At 42.0% G+C, this 18,243-nt stretch overlaps 1 protein-coding gene across 1 annotated transcript in view; it reads right to left on the minus strand.

The window, feature by feature from the left end:
• The window catches only part of AFF3 (ALF transcription elongation factor 3), a 478,488-nt gene that overhangs the window by 141,382 nt on the left and 318,863 nt on the right, over positions 1-18,243 (minus strand). Inside the window, exons 7-8 of the mRNA XM_087823693.1 lie at positions 9,578-9,614; positions 507-558 (exon numbers count right to left, since the gene is read on the minus strand). Coding sequence (XP_087679819.1) covers positions 507-558; positions 9,578-9,614 — 89 coding nt within the window. The remainder of the gene's footprint in view (positions 1-506; positions 559-9,577; positions 9,615-18,243) is intronic.

An 18,243-nucleotide genomic window follows, 5' to 3' on the forward strand; every position in this document is an offset into this window, starting at 1 on the left:
TGCCTTTGTTAATTCAAAAACTCAACAAACTCATGACATTCCAGAAATATCTATACTTGTGTTTTTCACTTAATTCCGAGGTGAGGTGGCAGGCTCTGCGAATGACCCCGGCCCTTCACAGGCGTGGAGGACAGGGCTTCTCCCAGCGCGTGAGCAGCAATACACTGCTTACAACGGTGATGATGCAAGTCTCCAAACAGACCCTAAGGGGTTTCTTCCCTCCCTTCCCCCACCGACGGGTGCCCTCAAATCTCAGTATATTTGTACTTCATAAAGAGGAGCACTTGCATATTCAATGTTACTCTTTCTGTGTTAAATAGCACAAGAAAGACCTCCAAGTGGGTGAGCACTCTGAGCATTTAAAAAGACATCCCCAGAAGGAGAACCACAGCCTCCTTCCTTATTACTAATTACTCTTATTACTATTTACACGATACTGGCACTGTTTCATATCACAGGCACATGAAAGAACCGCCGTCACAAACAGAAAGAGGAAAGAGACTTACGATGTATTCGAGGTGCCATTGTCCGGACTCTCTGGCTCAGCATCACCTTTCTCTTAAAAAGGAAGCAAACAAAAACATGTGAGTGTTACAGTCTTAAAGAGTTAAGAGAGATTAAGTATATTTCCATGCTCCTATTAACAATTTTTCAAAACGTGCAGCAGGAGGCTTTTCGAACACCTTTTTATGTCTGAGAACCGGATTTGCAAGATCATTTCTTCTATGTAATACCACGGACCTGCGAGGACGTACTAAGGGGCTGTTTGTAAACAGCCAGAGGCCGGCTCGGAGCGGAGACCTCGCCGGGAGGGGAACATCTTACAGATGGGACCTGTTTCCTTCTACTTCACTTTACAGAAAATTTAAGGAAATAGACCCCATTAGCATTCTGCGTGCAAGGCACTCTGAACTCCCTTTTGTTAACAGAAGCCAAACCAGGTCCGGCTGCATCAGAAACTTGGAGAGAATTTTACTGAGGTTGCTCCCTAGGTTACAAGGTCCTCAAGAATTAGATCCCATCAAGAGCCCTGGCACAGGTTTTGGGGACCCCAATTAATGCAGAATAAGAGGTAAACCAGAAATCCTTCCTGTCTGTGACAGGTTAGATAAAGAAATATTTCGCCAGTGGCCATCAGGGATTTAATAGGATTTAATTAAGAGAGTCTGGAACCAGGTCACTTTTTGTAGTTTTAAAGGGCAAATTCCTCTCGCAAAGATACACTGTAATTCTTAGATTCTCGACCACTGGTGGTTTGAACCATGTGACCTCATGTTGTAAGGTGCCCCCTTTTATTTCCTGAGGCTAGGACGGAAGGAGTAGGGTCACGGCTGTGGTGCGAGCTGCTGAGGTTATGATGGTTGTGCCATGCTAATAGTTTAATAAACCCCAGACCGGGCTGTGGGTTGTAAGAAGTGGGCCTGCTGGGGGCAACCTGTTTTGCTTTGCTCTTGTGAGTCAGGCCTGCAGCTCTCACAGAACCCCCAGTGTCCTCTTCAGGGTCCAGGCCTTTGCACTGCACTGAGCCTCTTTTGTGAGCTGTCACTTCGTCTCAAGGCTGTCTCCCTAAATTGCATGAGGATCACATTCTGAAGATGTTGTCCAAAGTGAACCTCAAAAGAAAACTTGATAATTTCTTCCTTTAGGAAATTAAACAGCTGTGAGGAAAAGAGGACCGTAATACGTAGTGACACGTCTATCTTGGATATAACAGATATAACTCAGTGCTAATGGGTGTCTTCACAGGGCCAGAACCACCACGAGGGACACTTCATCAGAAAGCCACAACATCTACCTAACTGCCCCCATAACAAACGCCGGTGAGACGGAGCCCCAATGCACAGGACACCATGCTAAAGTAAAAGTAGAGGCGGGAAATTCTTAACTAGCTCTAAAGCTCATACTGTTGTGTCCTGCCTTCCAGGCCAGGTCTGTGTGCACTCAGGAGACACGGAAAGCCTCATCGACTGGCTTTAGAAATGGAAACAAGCTAATTTAGTCCTTCCCAGAATCATTCTTCCATGGAGTGCCTACAGTTCCTGCCAGAGTCCTACATAGAGTTATAACACCCGCATTATGCAAGACGAAACTAAATGGAGATTTAAGTCACCATGTCGATACCTCCCCTCCCCCCCTTCAATTTGGAGAAATTGGTTGCTTTCCCCAGTTTTTCACTGCTGGTAGTCACACCAAATACAATCACAATAAAGTGTAAAACAGCCAGGCTTGCAGCAGCCAGAAACAGTAAACATTTCCAAACAACTTATGTCAAGAAACCAGGAAACCAGGACTGCGAATAAAGACACTGTTTGGATGTTTGAATAAATGTTTTACCTTGGCCAACAATTCTGCCTAAGAGCCCACAGGTGGAAAGGACACAGGCCCTACTGCACATGGGGCCTGGGCTGCACGAGTCACGGGCTGGACCAGCCCAGGGACAAAGCTGTGTTGACTCCCTTTGCTCTAAGCAGCATTTCGGTTGTGGCAACAGGGAACACAGAGCAGGTTCTGGCAAACAGGAAGGACACCTCGGGGCCAAAGGAGCCGTTTATGAGCAGCCTGAGACGGGGTGCTCTCAGCACCTCAGTGCTGACGAGGGAACATTCTAGGGAAAAGTAGGCGCCGGGTGAGCAAGGGATCCAAACTACTCTGCCCTTCAGGATGAGTGAAACACTCTCCCCAACAGCTTGCAGTTTTAGGTGATGCCGTTTCTGAAGTTCACTTGAAATGTTTACATGCCTACGTCATTACGGGCCATAGTTTCTTTATCATGATCGAAGGTAAAATTATGCATGGAAGCTAGAAAACTCTCAATAAGAGACTTTTTCGGTGGCTGCTGAGGAGATGTTTCTGTGCAGCTACCAAAGAGGACGGGGGTCATCCTGACAATGTCAACTGAGTTCATGAGGGACACCACACTGGTTTCCTTGGGAGGGAAACTGTGTGGATCATTAAGAAAATGGGTATGAGAGACTGGCCTGGATGCAGTGTGGTCATTTTGCACACGGATAAACAATTACAGAGAGGAAGAGGGGAAAAAATGAGCCGCAGCAAGGACACACACACACAAGTAAATCATATGTATGTACAGATGTATATGTGCACTTTCAACTTGCGCTCCACAGGTGTCCCCAAGTGCCTTGCATAGAACCTGATGCACTTACATGCTCAGAGTCTGTCTTCTGACGGGTGGCCCGTCATTAACACAGAATCCCACACTGCACGGGGAGAGAGGAGTAGGTACCTTCGCCATTGAGATGAATATTCAATTCAAATACTAAACAGTTTGATGGCTCCACTAGGTCACAAAAGAAAAAGTACCAAATCTGTGCCCCTTAAATGCTTAACACAACCACACTGTTGGAGTGTCTCCCTCTCAACCCTGCTATGAGAGGGACTAAGGAGATGTTTATAGGAAACAAATATAGTCCTGGGTTAGGCTGGATTCTGCTGCAGAGTAAGGTTTGATATACTACAACTTTTCTTTATAATAAAAGCAATCCATGTACATGGTAAAAAAATGAACAATAGAGAAAAGGTAACACCTTTTCTTGCTTCTGTTTTTAGCCCTGTGAGCCCTTAGCCATCACTCTAAGTATATACATATTTCTAGACGTATCAACTTTAGATGGTACCTAATGATTTCTGATAAGAAGGATGAGAGATAAGGTATTTAATATACTATCACCTCCCCTCTCCTTACAATTTTTATTAGTTCTATCATTACTTTTACTGCCTCCAGTATTTATAACTTTCAATACATTTAATCTTCCATTTCTTGATTAATCAACTTCTGACAGTATCTTTTCTCTTAAACTATGTAAAATGAGGAAATTCCCCCAGTTATTCTCTCCCGCCTTCCCTCCCTCCATCACCCACAATGGCACAGCTATACCTTCCATCTACATGGCTGAGATTTAAAATATTTATATTCTCTTCAGTAATTATTAATGAGACATCCTCATTAATATTAATTTAATTAATAATTTAATTTTTGGCATTTCCTATAGGCCAATTAGAAGAGTTATAAACCAATATCAAAATCTAAAATGCTGCAACAACATAAATATTAGTCAGTAAAGAAGTGGGGCTGGGCCTGTTCAGAAGGGGGTGCTGCTCAGCCTGAAAGAAGGCAAGTGCTCCCAGCACTGAGGCCCACGGATTCTCATTCTCAACTTCATCAAGCCCCGGGCTGATCCGTCTTAAGTAAAGGCTATGCTTTTCTTTAAAAAAATGCTAAACAGAACATGCACTTAATGTACACGAAATGTATATATAGTTTTTAAAAATTAAATGAGTTAATCGTGAGGCAGACACCTTCCAGACCAGGTAGTGAGACACTGCCGGGAAATAACCCTGGGGTCTCCAAGGTCGTGTCCGCCTCCTGGCTCTCCCCCACCCCATAATAATCTAATAACTGAACTTGTGTTAATCATTTTCTTTCTCTCCTTGATAGTTTTTACCACCATGCATTTATCAGTAACTAAGATATCCTTTGTTTCTTCCAGATTTGAAATTCGCATGGATGGAATCCCACCGCCTGCATTCCCACGACTGACTCCCATCACTCCAGATCATGGTTCTGAGATCCAGCCACCGTGGCGTATGGAGCTTTGGTTTGCTCACGGCTGTGCAGCCGAAAATATCTACCATGACTTTCTTATTCATGCTACTCCTGGTGGACACTCAGATTTTCTCCATCATGGATGCTACAACTGCAAATGCTCATGAGCAGCCCTCCTTGTGCGCATGTTAGGAGCTGTGGGCCAGGGAGCTTTCACATGTCCAACCTCACCGGGGAACCCTGACCTGGTTTCCAAGGTAACTTACGGTCAAACTTTAGAGAACCTTTTTCTCATTTAATAATGTAAAGTGAAATTTTAGTGTCGTGTTTGCATTTCTGCGAGTTCCAATGAGGTAGATATTTTGTGCTTGCTCATCTGTGATATTCCTTCTCATTTCTTAAAAAAAAATTTTTGTAATTTTTGTAACTCATAGAAGCACTTCATTGTCTTGATACAAGTCTTCTGTTGATCTATATTATCAGCTGTCATGAATCTAATTTTCATATTTTCGTAGGTCTGTTTCTAGGTCCCATATTCTCTTTCATTGCTCAATTTGTCTATTACTGTATTACTTAGCTAAAAATATTAATTTATTGTTAATACTGACAAGGCCAGGCTCCAACCTGTTTGTTTTTCAGGAGTGTCTGAGCTATTTTTGGCCCTCTGTTCTATCAAATAAATGTGAGAATCACCTTGTCAATTTCCAGGTACACAAAAGTGCAGTTATAATTTCACTGTCTGCTGGCTCCCACTGCTGCTGCTGAGAAATAAGGCAACTGGAAGTTTAATTGTTGCTTCTTTGAAGGTATTAAAGGGTAGTTTAAGAAGTGTTTCTATATCTATGTGGTTGGCAGATTAACTATAACGTGCCTAGTGTGGACTTCTTTTTATTTATTCTGCTTAATGTTCATTGGGTTTCTAGAATCTGTGCGTTAGTGTATTTCAATTCTAAAAAAAATTCCAGGCATTATCTTCTTTAATATTTCCTATGTTTCCTCATCTCTTTCTGAAATCCTACTGAAATATATGTTAGATTTTCTCATTTTATCCCCATGTTTCTTTTTTTTAAAATATGTTTTTGATTTTTTTTTTTTTTTTTTAATAGAGAGGAAGGGAGAAGGGGAGAGGGGGAGAGAGAGAGAAATATAGATGTGAGAGAGAAACGCGATCGGTACGCACCCCAAACAGGGATCGAACCTGTAACCTGGGCATGTGCCCTGACCGGGAATCGAACTGGTGGCCTTTCGGTGCACGGGACCACACGCCACCAGCTGAACCACACCAGTTAGGGTATATCCCACATGCTTCTTAACTTCCATTTCATACTTTCCATTTCTGTCTCTAGGCTGCATTCTAGATAACTTCTTAAATTCAATTTCCCAATGCATTAATGCTTTCAGCTGCATCTAATCTGCTGTTCAACCTAAGGAAATTTTAATTTCTGTTATTAGTTTTTCATTTCTATAGGTCTAATTAGCAGGTCTTCAAATCTTCCTGTTCTTAACCACATTCTCAATCCTCTCATTTCTGGATATTAAAGCAGGTCCTCTTATTTTATAGTCTGGGCTTGGTAATCCTGCTATCTGAAGCCCTTGTGGGTCTATAATTCTCTGCTGTCTGCTGTTTTCCTTGCTCTTGTTTCACTGTACATAGTGTTTGTGTTAGCGAGTTACTCATTTCCTTGGAATTTCAGTTCTATTATTATTTATTCTTCTCTATTTTGTTTTCTTTTGCTGGCATTCCTATTAGCTGGATTTTGACCCTTCCACCCCAGTTCAACTTCCATGTATCTTAACTTCCTTTCCTATTTTCCATCTGTCTTTTGCTTTACATTCAAAAAAAAAAAGTTTTCAACATTATATTCCAGATCCCAGACTTCAACTATTCCCAATCATTTCTATTAATTTTTGTCGACCATATTTTTAATTCTCAAATGCTCATTTGTTCTGTAACTGCTTCTTTTTCATAGCAATGTGTTCTCTTTTATTTAATACAAATAATTTCAAATGTTTCTGAAGACTGTAATTATACATTTTTTTCTTTTGTTTCTTGAATTAAGTAGATTTCTTCCAAGTCAGTCCTTCTCTTTGGTGCTCAATGATTACACATCCATGGTTTTGAATGATAACAGGTTGGTTAACAAAGGTTACTGATGCGGATCTCCTGTATTAGCATGTTGAGCTATTTTCCTAACACAGGTCCCCTGCAGGAGACGGCTGACTTAGAGCTCTTTGTAAGTGGACAAGATATGCTAACTGGAAGACTTCATTTAGGATTCAGGAGGAGAGAGGCCTCAAAAGACCAGCTGGGAGCCCTGATCCTCTCATCGCCCCCTTGTTCCCCAAAACAAGAAATCCTTTACTCTGGGTGTGTAGCATTTTTATTTCTATCTTGAAAAAAAGTTAACTCTTCTTCCACTCTTCACGTGTGTCTGTTTTTAAGGTCTGGTATTATCTCAGACTCTATCCTGCTTCTCTCTTAGGCATCAGCTCCCAACTAGGACTTCAAGTCAACTGTTCATTTTCTTAGCAAACGTTACCATGTTTTTGGTATTTTGGGTCTTTTATTGAGGGGGTGGGTGGAAATCCAGATGGAAAGTTCTGTATGAGGACCAGCTGGTTTGTTGATGCATCCCTTTCTGTCCTCGGTGCTGTTACAGACTTATTTCCATTACTATAACTTTATGCTTATTTAAAAGGGGATTCTGGAGGGAGGGGAAGTGCTCATGCTCAGTCTGCCATTTGAACAGGACATCTCAAAACTTTAATAAAATGTAGACATAGGTCGCCTATTTTAATATTTAAGTTTCTTGATGCTTAGCAAGCTTTTATTTTCTAAAATTAAATTAAATTAATCAGTAATTCAGCAAACTGACTAAAGCATCTATCCTTTAAAGGATTTGGATTTAAAACAATTTTCTGTTTAATTTATATACTCTTTTCTCTTACTATCTATATAATGCAACGTTTCTAATTTCAAAAAGAAAAAAAAAAGGCACTGACCTAAAGTGGTGAGGTGAGTTCATCAACCCCTCCACCCCCACATTTTGTGTTTGGGTTTCTCTGAAGTTCAGTGTTTCCTATTTTCTACATATTTACTACTAGAGTCATGATTCCAAAAACTATAAGGACTCCAAACCAAACAAAAGCAGCAGTGAGGGAAGTGCTGGTGAGACCAGCTCTCAAAGCTTCAATGTGCTATAATCCACATGACGCTCAGATATCTAAGCAGCAATAGCACCTGTATATAGATGTGCTTGGCTTTTGGGGGAGGATTTTAAAAACACACAAAAATAATCTCCCTACTCCCAGAAAAGAAAAGCCAATCACAGATTTCCTCAGGCGATGAAATGGCAGAGGGTTTCCCACCGCACGAGGCAGGTGCCGCCTCTCATTCCACAGATGCCTGCCTGCTTTTGCATAATCCAAACACAGCTTTAGCAGGTGGGTGTCATGGCATGCGGTGAAAATATGCCAGATGCATACAGAAACCACAGGACACAGTTATCGGACACGAGCTCAACCTCACACTGAACCAACAACAGAAGCAACCTTTTGGGGGTCAAGGTAATGGGAGGGAAAGTCTGCTGTCTTTGGGGCAGACATCCCTGCATTCGAATCCTAGTTGTCGGTTTTTAGCCATTAAAAACTAGGCTGGTTGGTAACCCCAGAATCTCATTTTCATCACGTGCAGAACGGGGACCACAATGCCTACCTCGTACAGCTAGTGTTAGGATTGAGTGAAACAACGTACATCAAGGTGCAGGCACCTGGAAGATACTCAACACTTCCTTCCTTTGTTCTTTATGTCAAAAACTCCAAGCCGGGAGAAGGTATATTTATTTATTCACCCATTATATCTTCTCTCTACCCTGAACTGTTCAAATTCAAATGGAAAGACATGGTAAGGAAAGTAACAGCAATTTTTCTGTGTGCCCTAGGCTTTGGCTGATGCTGACGCCCGCACACCTCATGGACTTAACCATACATTTCTTCTGATTCCTTTTCTTACTACTAAATTTATTATTTTCTTTAGATTTCAAGTCCCTTGGCATTTCTCCTCTTTGCTGGTACCTGCGCTCACAGCAAATTCCGGCAGAGGGTGCGGCGATTAAGCGCTCCTGCCGATGCATCATTCTGCTCTCCCCGCCCTCCCCTGACCTTTCTCTAGCTGGGCATGAGAAGTCTGGGCGTCCTAACACATCCGTCTGGGTGTCTTTTCTCCCCAGCCCTTCTGCCCTCACGGATGCTCAGTGGGTGAGCCTCAGTTCCAAAGGCACATCCACTAGCTCGGAGTGGTTTTCGTGCTCAAACACAGCTTTGTAACTGGCAAGGGGTACTCTCAGCTGCCCGGCTGGTCATCCGTGGACAAAGCCGGGTCTCTGTGGATGTTGCTCATGACGCAAATGAGACAGCGTGTGCGCTTTCAATGCTCAAGAAAACGTTAGTAACCACTGGTAGTGCCAACGAAGAGAATGAAAACACTACTTCATGGAATGACAACACCCTCTCTCTGACAATGGAAGCCCGTGACACTGGACTCAGTAAGGAAACTCCTTCCTAGACACTTTGAGAGAGGGGACATGGATTCTTCATGGACTCTAAGGCCATTGATCTTGAGGTCTTCTGCTTGGTTCTCTTTGCCCACTCTTTTTTTCTTTCAATTTAGATAACTCATTAGTGCCTTTAAAAAGTGTTTCCCCTCCACATACACCAAATAGAAACTAGAATAAAGACTGATATTCCTTCAACCTACGATTGTTTTGAAACCCACCATCTTAAGTTCTGGGCCTCCTTCCCTGAAAAGAGATAGAGCAGCCCTCAAGGTCACCTTATGCATTTGGGAAATATGTGAACAAATGGCCCTCTTTTTCTCCACTTGATTATGTTTTTTAACGAAATTCTTTCACACCTACTGTTTATGAATACATCTCCCCTACTCGTCCCCTCCACCCCCTCCCACCTCCACTCCCCCCGCACACTCATAAAGCTGTGAAGAGAAGCCTTTCTTACTTGGATTATTGTGTCCGGAGGAGACGAGCTGAGAGTCCTAAAAGAACAAGAAATATCAATTAGTTTTCTCATTTTGACTTCTGAAATCTAAGTTGAATGGGAGATACATTCCTGGTCATTCAGAAACTAATCATGGTCAATTTCTCCTAGCTACTGTAATGAAAAACATTTACATCAACGTGCCTGCTAAAACGTTCTGGTATTATAGTTCACAATCACTTCTCTCTTGCATTATGGACTTTTTGTTTTGTCTACTGAGGTGAAATTCACATAACATAAAATCAGCCACTTTAAAGTGGCAATTCAGTGGCATTTAGTGCATTCGTAATGTTGTACAACCACCAACTCTTTTTAGTTGCAAAATATTTCCATCATTCCAAAGTCAAACTCAGTAGCACTAAGCAGCGTCTCCCCAATCCCCGCTTGCTCCCCTAAGTCCCCGGCAACCGGCAGTCAGCATCCTGGCCCTGAGAATTATTCATCTGCTCGGCTACTTCACAGCAGCAGGACCATGTGACATGCAACCTTTTGTGTGACTTCTTTCACTTCGCCTGTTGTGGTGTTTCATCCGCGTCGTCGCATGCGTCAGTAATCCATTCCTTTTGGGGGACGAGGAATATGCCATTGTGTATACACAACAGTTTGTATTAACAGGTCCCTTCATCTGTAAATGCGGATCTGGGCTGCTTCTGCCTTCTGGCGGTTGTGAGGAGCGCTGCCATAAGCACCGTGCACATGTAGTTCTTCGAGTCCCTGTTTTCAACTCGGCTGGGGATACATCTAAGAGCAGAATCGCAGGTTCGTGTGGCAATTCCATGCTAAACCTTTTGAGGAACCGCCAAACTGTTTCCCACTGTGGCTGAATCATTTTGCATTCCTACCAGCAGCGTATGAAGGTTCCCATTTCTCCACATCCTCACCAACACCTGTTATTTTCTGTCTTTTAATTTTTGGACATTTTCTTATAGCCATCCTAGGACGTGAAAGGGTTTCTCACGGTGGTTTTGATTAGTATTTCTCTAATGACTGATGATGTTGGGCATCTTTTCGCTTTTCAACTATGACTCTTTTTTTTTTTAAAAAACAACAACAAAGCAGCTTTACTGAGGTATAAATGATATAACATAACCTGCACATATTTAAAGTATACAACTTGATAATAAACAGCATCAAAGGAATGCTACTATTACTATCATCTTGACTCAAGACTGCTCCATTTTATTAAATAGTGTTTAAACAAAGAAGAGTGATATCTATTTATTAAAAAAAATTCAGAGGAACAGGAAAGTATACGAAAGTCGTCTGTAATCCTGAATCAGGCCATTTCTGAGGTTAATCTGCTGCTTCTGGTTCACCTGGCAGCACGTGCACAAAGGGGAGGCCTGCTGCTGGCGGCTTAGAAGAATATCTCCAGGTGGAAATGTCTCCATCTCCATCTCTAAATCCTGAATTCCCCAAACCTAAGCTCTTGTTTGGTACATGGGGATCCTAAAGCTTCTTTCTATGTGCTATATGTAGCCGGGGAGTTAAGTTTGTACCAATGGTTTTGCTGAAGACAGCCGTCCCCGAGGGCACCGGGCCGAGGAAGCCCTTCGGTGGGGCACCCTAATAACTGCCCTATTCCCCCACGGAACAGGCCATCACACGTGTAGGAGGCCGCGCGGCCTCGGGTGCCCCAGCAAAGAACACTGCTGCCAATTAACTGTGAGATGCCGCCTGTAAAATGCACCCTGCTTTTTAGGGAACTTAAAATGTGAAAAGCCATGCACCTCAGATCAATAAAATACAGTCGTTCTTAAGCCACGTCGCTGACGGAGGACAGCACTCACACTGCATGAGGGTGACTTCAAAACAGCTCTCTGGAACCACTGAGGGCTGGAGCGCTCATATGTCTCCCTGTCTGTCTACCAACCCATCGTTAGAACTAAAACAGGCAAGGAACGGAAATATATCTCCCCTTACTTTTAGACCCCCCGCTCCCGGCACACACATTAAGCTAATTACTAGAGGAAACAGGACCGTCAGATCTGGTTTGGTCTCCTTCACCCCTAACAATCACTTTCTTCTGCATCTTACTCTACAGAGCTCAAAAGAGTTAAAATAACGAAATTTCCAATTAATTTCAGTGTTTAATTTGAGGTAAACATGACGTTTTTAGTCCAAACATTTTGTGGTAGTTTTTGAAGCAAGCTAGCAACCCAAACAGGGAGGTAGGCTTTCCAACTGGGAAGCACCCCCCCCCCCCCCCCCCCCCGCCGGCTTCCCTTCTCCTTCTAGACACAGAGAGAAGGCAAGTGCACTCCCATCTCTGTGATGATGCTACAGTTCTTCTGCACATACTTTAAAAATCAATCAGCAGGAAGAGTTCCAGACCAGGTGTGATCCCCTCCAGATCTGGAACCCACGGCTACGTGAAACATCTGTGGAATGCCATTGAGTTTGCCCGCATGCCTTCTGAGGATGGGAAAAATTCTACAATTTTGACTTCTTTGTTTGCATTTCAAAATTTGTGAGATTGCTACAGAAATGAAGGAAAAAGGGCAAAGCAAATCCCCAACCCCGGTTGAAATACCTGATAATGGCAGCCAGTTTAAAGAAGCCATGTGTTCCTTTCTTTACCAAACTCGATTACTTTAGAGGTTTGATGAATGAGGCAGGTATGTCTGGCAGCATTTGTCTAGGAAATAGTGACTCCAGATTAAGTGTTCAGAGAACAGAAGAAATATCCAAATTCAGTAACAACTGGCTTTACTCTATGTCATGTCCTCCAATACCCGGACAAATTGGGGAAGTTCTCGGAAGTATTTAGCTAATTAATTTAGTGGTGCTGGCAACTCAGAATGCACAGTTAAATCAACTTTCCCTGTGAGGTCAAAATGCCCCTTTAATCTTAATAAAGGCTTAATTTAATTACTCATTATTTATTCAGGAGATTTTGCCCCTCAAATTCTATAAAAAATTCTAGCTCGGGCAAGCTAGCAGTACAGTGATAATCTCAAACGTTAATAATCTATCTAATTAAGGAAACGCAAGCCTCCAGCAGACAGAATATTAAGTAGATGAGATAGAGGTTGGAAGAGGTACAGCATGTGTCAAAATTGATGGCAGTCCTTGCAGTGGGCAGAACAAGGGTCCCCTAAAGATGTCTGTACCCTCATTCCCGGCCCCTGGGAACATGCTAGTTCTCAGGGCAAAAGGGACTGTGCAGCTGTGATTAAATGGATGATTTTGAGGTGGGAGGTTATTCTGGATTATCCAGGTAGGCCCAATACAATCACAAAGGTCCTTACATGGAAAGGAGGCAGGAGGCAGAGAAGGGGACGTGACAAGGAAGTCAGAAGTCAGAGTGATGAGGGCCGTGAGCTAAGAAACGGGGTGGCCTCCAGGCTGAGAAAGGCAAAAAAAGGGACTCTCCCCTGGAGCGCTCAGCAGGAACGCGGCCCCCCAACCCCCCCTTGATTTTATTTTTATTTTTATCTATCTATCTATCATCTATCTATCTATCTATCTATCTATCTATCTATCTATCTATCTATCTATCTATCTATCATCTATCTATCTTCTATCATCTATCATCTATCTATCTATCATCTATCATCTATCTATCATCTATCTCTCTATCATCTATCTATCATCTCTATCTATCATCTATCTATCTATCTATCTATCTATCTATCTATCTATCTATCTATCTATCATCTATCATCTATCATCTATCTATCATCTATCGCTCTATCATCTATCATCTCTATCATCTCTCTATCATCTATCTATCTATCTATCTATCTATCTATCTATCTATCTATCTATCTATCTATCTATCATCTATCATCTATCATCTATCTATCTATCTATCTATCTATCTATCTATCATCTATCTATCTATCTATCTATCTATCTATCTATCTATCTATCATCATCTATCGCTCTATCATCTATCTATCATCTCTATCTATCATCTATCTATCATCTCTATCTATCATCTATCTATCATCTCTATCTATCATCTATCTATCATCTCTATCTATCATCTATCTATCTATCTAGCTAGCTAGCTATCATCATCTATCTATCTATCTATCTATCTATCTATCTATCTATCTATCTATCTATCTATCTATCTATCTATCTATCATCTATATCCATCCATCCATCCATCCATCTATCTATCTATCTATCTATCTATCTATCTATCTATCTATCTATCTATCTATCTATCTATCTATCTATCTATCTATCATCTATCTATCATCTATCTATCATCTTATCTATCATCTTTATTGTTTAAAGTATTACAGATGCCCCCATTTTTTATTTAATTTTAGCTCCATAAAACTGAGTTCAGAGTTCTGACTTCCAGAGTTGAAAGTCTAATAAATTTGTGTTGTCTGAAGTCACTAAGTTTGTGGTAATCTGTTACAGCAAAAATAGAACACTAATGCAGTCTTATTTCATTTGCGTAAGTTCCTAACTAAGCCTTTTGAAAGAAAAGCATTATTAAAACCATACAATGTCCCTACACTCTGTAAAATCACATATTCCTTCTTGGGCAAAAGGATCTAGAGTTGAAATAGCTCCATACAAATCCTGTAGTGGTCCTAAAAAGAAGACACTTTTTTTTTTCTTCTCCATTTAAATTTGAAATTCTGTGCCATATATAATAGTTTTAATGTAACTTTTTGGGTGGAAAATAAGATACTTGGAACGTGCTTTCTACCTTGAAAAATGAATTTTTGTATTAATAATCTGAGGTCTCAATTTCATCTCAGCGGTTAAGTGATTGCTTGAACATAATTATTTACGTTCATCAAAGTAAATCTGCACAATCTTTTGAAAAAGTCACAATAAAATATGCCTTGAGATATATGCTCAATTATATCAGAAAATGTACTTATACCATGGATATGTTTATATAACAGAAATGCTTACCTGACTGTACTTTGGGTCAAGCCATGATTTTGGCCAGATTATGTACAAAAATTTTAAGAATTATTGCATTGTATTATAAGTGTGAAATGCCACTGGAAAGTTTTGAATACTAAAGTGACAAGAGGTGATTTATGTTTTAAAATGATGACAAGCTACTGCGCGGAGAACAGACTGTGTGTTGGTGGCTAAGGTGAGTGGCTGGAGGACTGTAAGGGCCCCAGGGGGGTGATGAAGGCGCGGAAGAGTGGCGGGCAGAGCGAGCACACAGGAGGAGACAGCAGGCTGCTGCAATAATCACTATAAGAGGCATGGTGGTTTAGACCAAGGGGGCGGCTGTGATGGGGGAAGCACTTAGACTCGATATATTTTATAAGTAGGGGTGACGTGATCTCACAATGGGCTGGGTGTGTGCTGTGAGAGACAGCAAGAGTCAAGGAGAGTGTAGTGGGATGAACAGTGTCCCTCAAAGGCTCACGTCCGCTCAGAATCTGTGAATTTGACCTTATGTGGATATTACAGGGGCCTTGCAGGTCACAGATTAGGATGGGTCCTAAATCCAATGATTGCTGTCCTTATAAGAGGAAGGAGATCTGGACACAGAGACTCATAGAGAAAAGACAGCCACGTGAACACAGAGGCAGAAATTGAAGTGATACAGCTGTAAGCCAAGGAATGGAGGGACTGCCGACGGTCACCAGAAGCTGCAAGAGGCAGGGAAGGATTCTCCCCCGGAGCCTGCAGAGGGGGTGCAGCCCTGCTGAAACCCCGATTTCAGACATTGAGTCCCTAGAACTGAGAGAATAAGTTTCTTTTATTTTCAGCTACCTGGTTTGCGTACTTTGTTATAGGTGCCCTAGAAAACTAATGCAGATGGTGCCAAGGCTGGTGGCCCGAGCCAACTGCACAAATGGAGGTGCCACTTACCGAGAAACACTGGAAGGACAGTTTGTGGGGGATTAAAGCTCAGTTTTTGACATGTTGAGCTTGAGATGTCTGTTAGATATTAAATGGAGATGTTGAGTAGGCAAGAAGAAATACAAGTATGGAGTCTGGGGGGTGGAGAAGGGGCTAAAGATATGAATTTAGAAATTGTCAGCTCAGTGTACGGAATATTTAAGGCAACGGGCCTCCATGAGGTCACCAGAGGAGTGAACAAACATGGAGAGATGTGGGAGGATTAAAGGCAAGTGCAGAAAAGGTCTGTTAGAAACTTTAGATCAAGAATGGAATAAAAATCTGCTAGAAAATAAACCTTAGCAAAACAATAAATAAATTTCCCCCCATTGCTTTTCAGAGAAAGAGAGAGAACGAAACATCTGTGTGAGAGAGACACATTGGTTGCCTCCTGCCCTCGCCCTGACCAGGGCCAGGGATCAAGCCTGCAACTGAGGTACATGCCCTTGGCTGGAATTGAACCCAGGACCCTCCAGTCCACAGGCCGATGCTCTAACCACTGAGCAAAACTAGCTAGGGCAATAAATACATTTTAAAAAGAGGAAAACGAGAAAGAAGAAACAATGAAAAATTAAGGAACTAACAAATAACTGTCAAGACATAATTCTAGAAAACAGTCATAATAATGATAATTTGAAATATTGTAGATAATCTCAAACTGAGAGATGGTGGAGATCAATCAAACTGATTGTTCCATTCTGGAGGCAGAACATAGATACTAATTAATTGTAGCTATTGATAAAAATAAATTCAAATAGGTTAATATACTAAAACTTAAAGACAATAACTAAAAAGAAAGAATGTTAGGTGCATGTGTGAAAACCCTAAATGGGGGAAAAGGGAACAAAGAAAGATTTAATTAATCCAAGAAAAGGCAGAAATTTTGAATAAGCCAATAGGCATAGAAGAAAATGAAAAGATATTTAGAGATACGTAGAGCGGGGGAGGACACCCTGGGGAAAGAAGAGGATGGGGAAAGGCTTGGAAACGCTCCATAGAGAGAGCCACTAGAGATCCACTTTTCTCTTAGAAGAAAATTCTACAGCCCTGGCTGGGTGGCTCCATTGGTTAGAGCATCATCCTGTGCACCAAAAGGTTGTGGGTTCAATTCCTGGTGAGGGCACATACCTAGGTTGTGGGTTTGATCCCCAGTTGCTTCCCTGTTGGGGCACGTGCAATAGGCAACCAATTGATGTTTCTCTCCCTCCCTCCCTCTCTTTCTCAAAATAAATAAAAACATATCCTCTGGTGAGGGAAAAAAACAACTCTATGTACAGTAAGTTTTCTGGGTGAGTTATACCATGATTTTAAGGAGGAAAAAATTGGCATATTATATAAACTGTCCCATTATACAAAAAAAAGGTAGAAAGCTACTGAATTTGTTGAGGCTGTTTTACTCCTGATATTGAAAATGAACAGGCGCACACAGAAAGTTAACTAGTCCAAGTGCGCTCATGAACACAGGAGCAGATTGCTAAATTAAACACTGGCATATTAAGTCCAAAAGCATAGTAAATGAGCAATGTACCACAATTAAGAAAATTAGTCATAGGACCGTACAGGTGATCAAGGAGCAGACAATCAATGTAATTTTCTGCATTAATGGATTAAAGAAAAACTGTGAGCATCTCAATACAAGCTGAACACGCTATTTCACTAAACCCTAACTTGTTCCATTTATGCATATTCTGGAAAACATCGCCGACTGCCAGGGATTGGGGCGTAGGAGGGGTTGACTACAGAGAGCCAAGGAGGGGTCTGGGTGGTGGCAGAATGCTTCCATATCGCGACTGTGGAGGTCCCAGGAGCACATGTGTTTGTCAAAACTTGCAGGATACTAAAAAGGGTGAATTTTACTGATTGTAAATTATACCTTAATTTTTAAAAATGAAAATTCAAACCTTTACTACATTCCGAAAGCTAAGAAGAGAAAGAAGCTACGTGGGCTGGGCAATTGTTATACTCAATAACAATGCCCTGGAATCCTCCTCCTTAATGCCAAGAACACGGCAAAGGTGTAAGAGGTTCTAGCTGCCACAGGCCGGATAAAACAAACCTGTTGTCTGCAAAATGCTTTACGACTTCTCAGTTCAGCCGGAGCAAAGCCCCGAGTCCTGCGAGTCTGGCAGGCCCCCTGGGTTCCCGCCCCCGTGCCCCTTGCTGTTCCACGGCCCGCTCTGCCCTGGCCCTCGGGCTCTGCGGTGCCTGCAGCACCCAGGCTGGCTCCTGCCTCATGAACTTCCACCTTCGCTTCCAGCTCCCAGAAGCTCTCCCCCGGCTGCCTGGCCTCCCTCACCTCCCGGCGGAGCTGCTCCACGGCCGCTCCTCAGGAGGGGCCTTAAGCTCTGCTGAAACCTCAGCCTACGCATCAGCATTCCTCCTCCTCGCTGTTCTATCTTCCCTACTAGGAAAACAGAAGTTCACCAAGAACATCTACCAGAAGCAAAACGAATTCAATAAGTAGGTATATAAAGCCCAGGAAATTTCCTTCACACCGTCAAGGACTCATTAGAAAACATAAAAACTTTTAAAAAGCTCATTTAAGTAGAAAAGTAAGTATCTTTAAATGTCTAAGAATAAACCAAAGAACCACAAGACCTACAAGAAGAAAAATGTTTGCCGAAGAACATGCAAGAAGATATGAAAGGAAGTGAAGAGATATTCCAAATTCAATTCCTGGACAGGAGGAAGATACTCTCAGATGGATACACTTTCTTAAATTAAGTTAGAAACCAACCAAAATTCCAAGAGGATTTTTATAAGGAGCAACCAGTCATCAAGAT

The sequence above is a fragment of the Miniopterus natalensis genome, chromosome 13 (genome assembly GCF_054644295.1).
Source record: "Miniopterus natalensis isolate mMinNat1 chromosome 13, mMinNat1.hap1, whole genome shotgun sequence".
NCBI classification, from domain to species: domain Eukaryota; kingdom Metazoa; phylum Chordata; class Mammalia; order Chiroptera; family Miniopteridae; genus Miniopterus; species Miniopterus natalensis.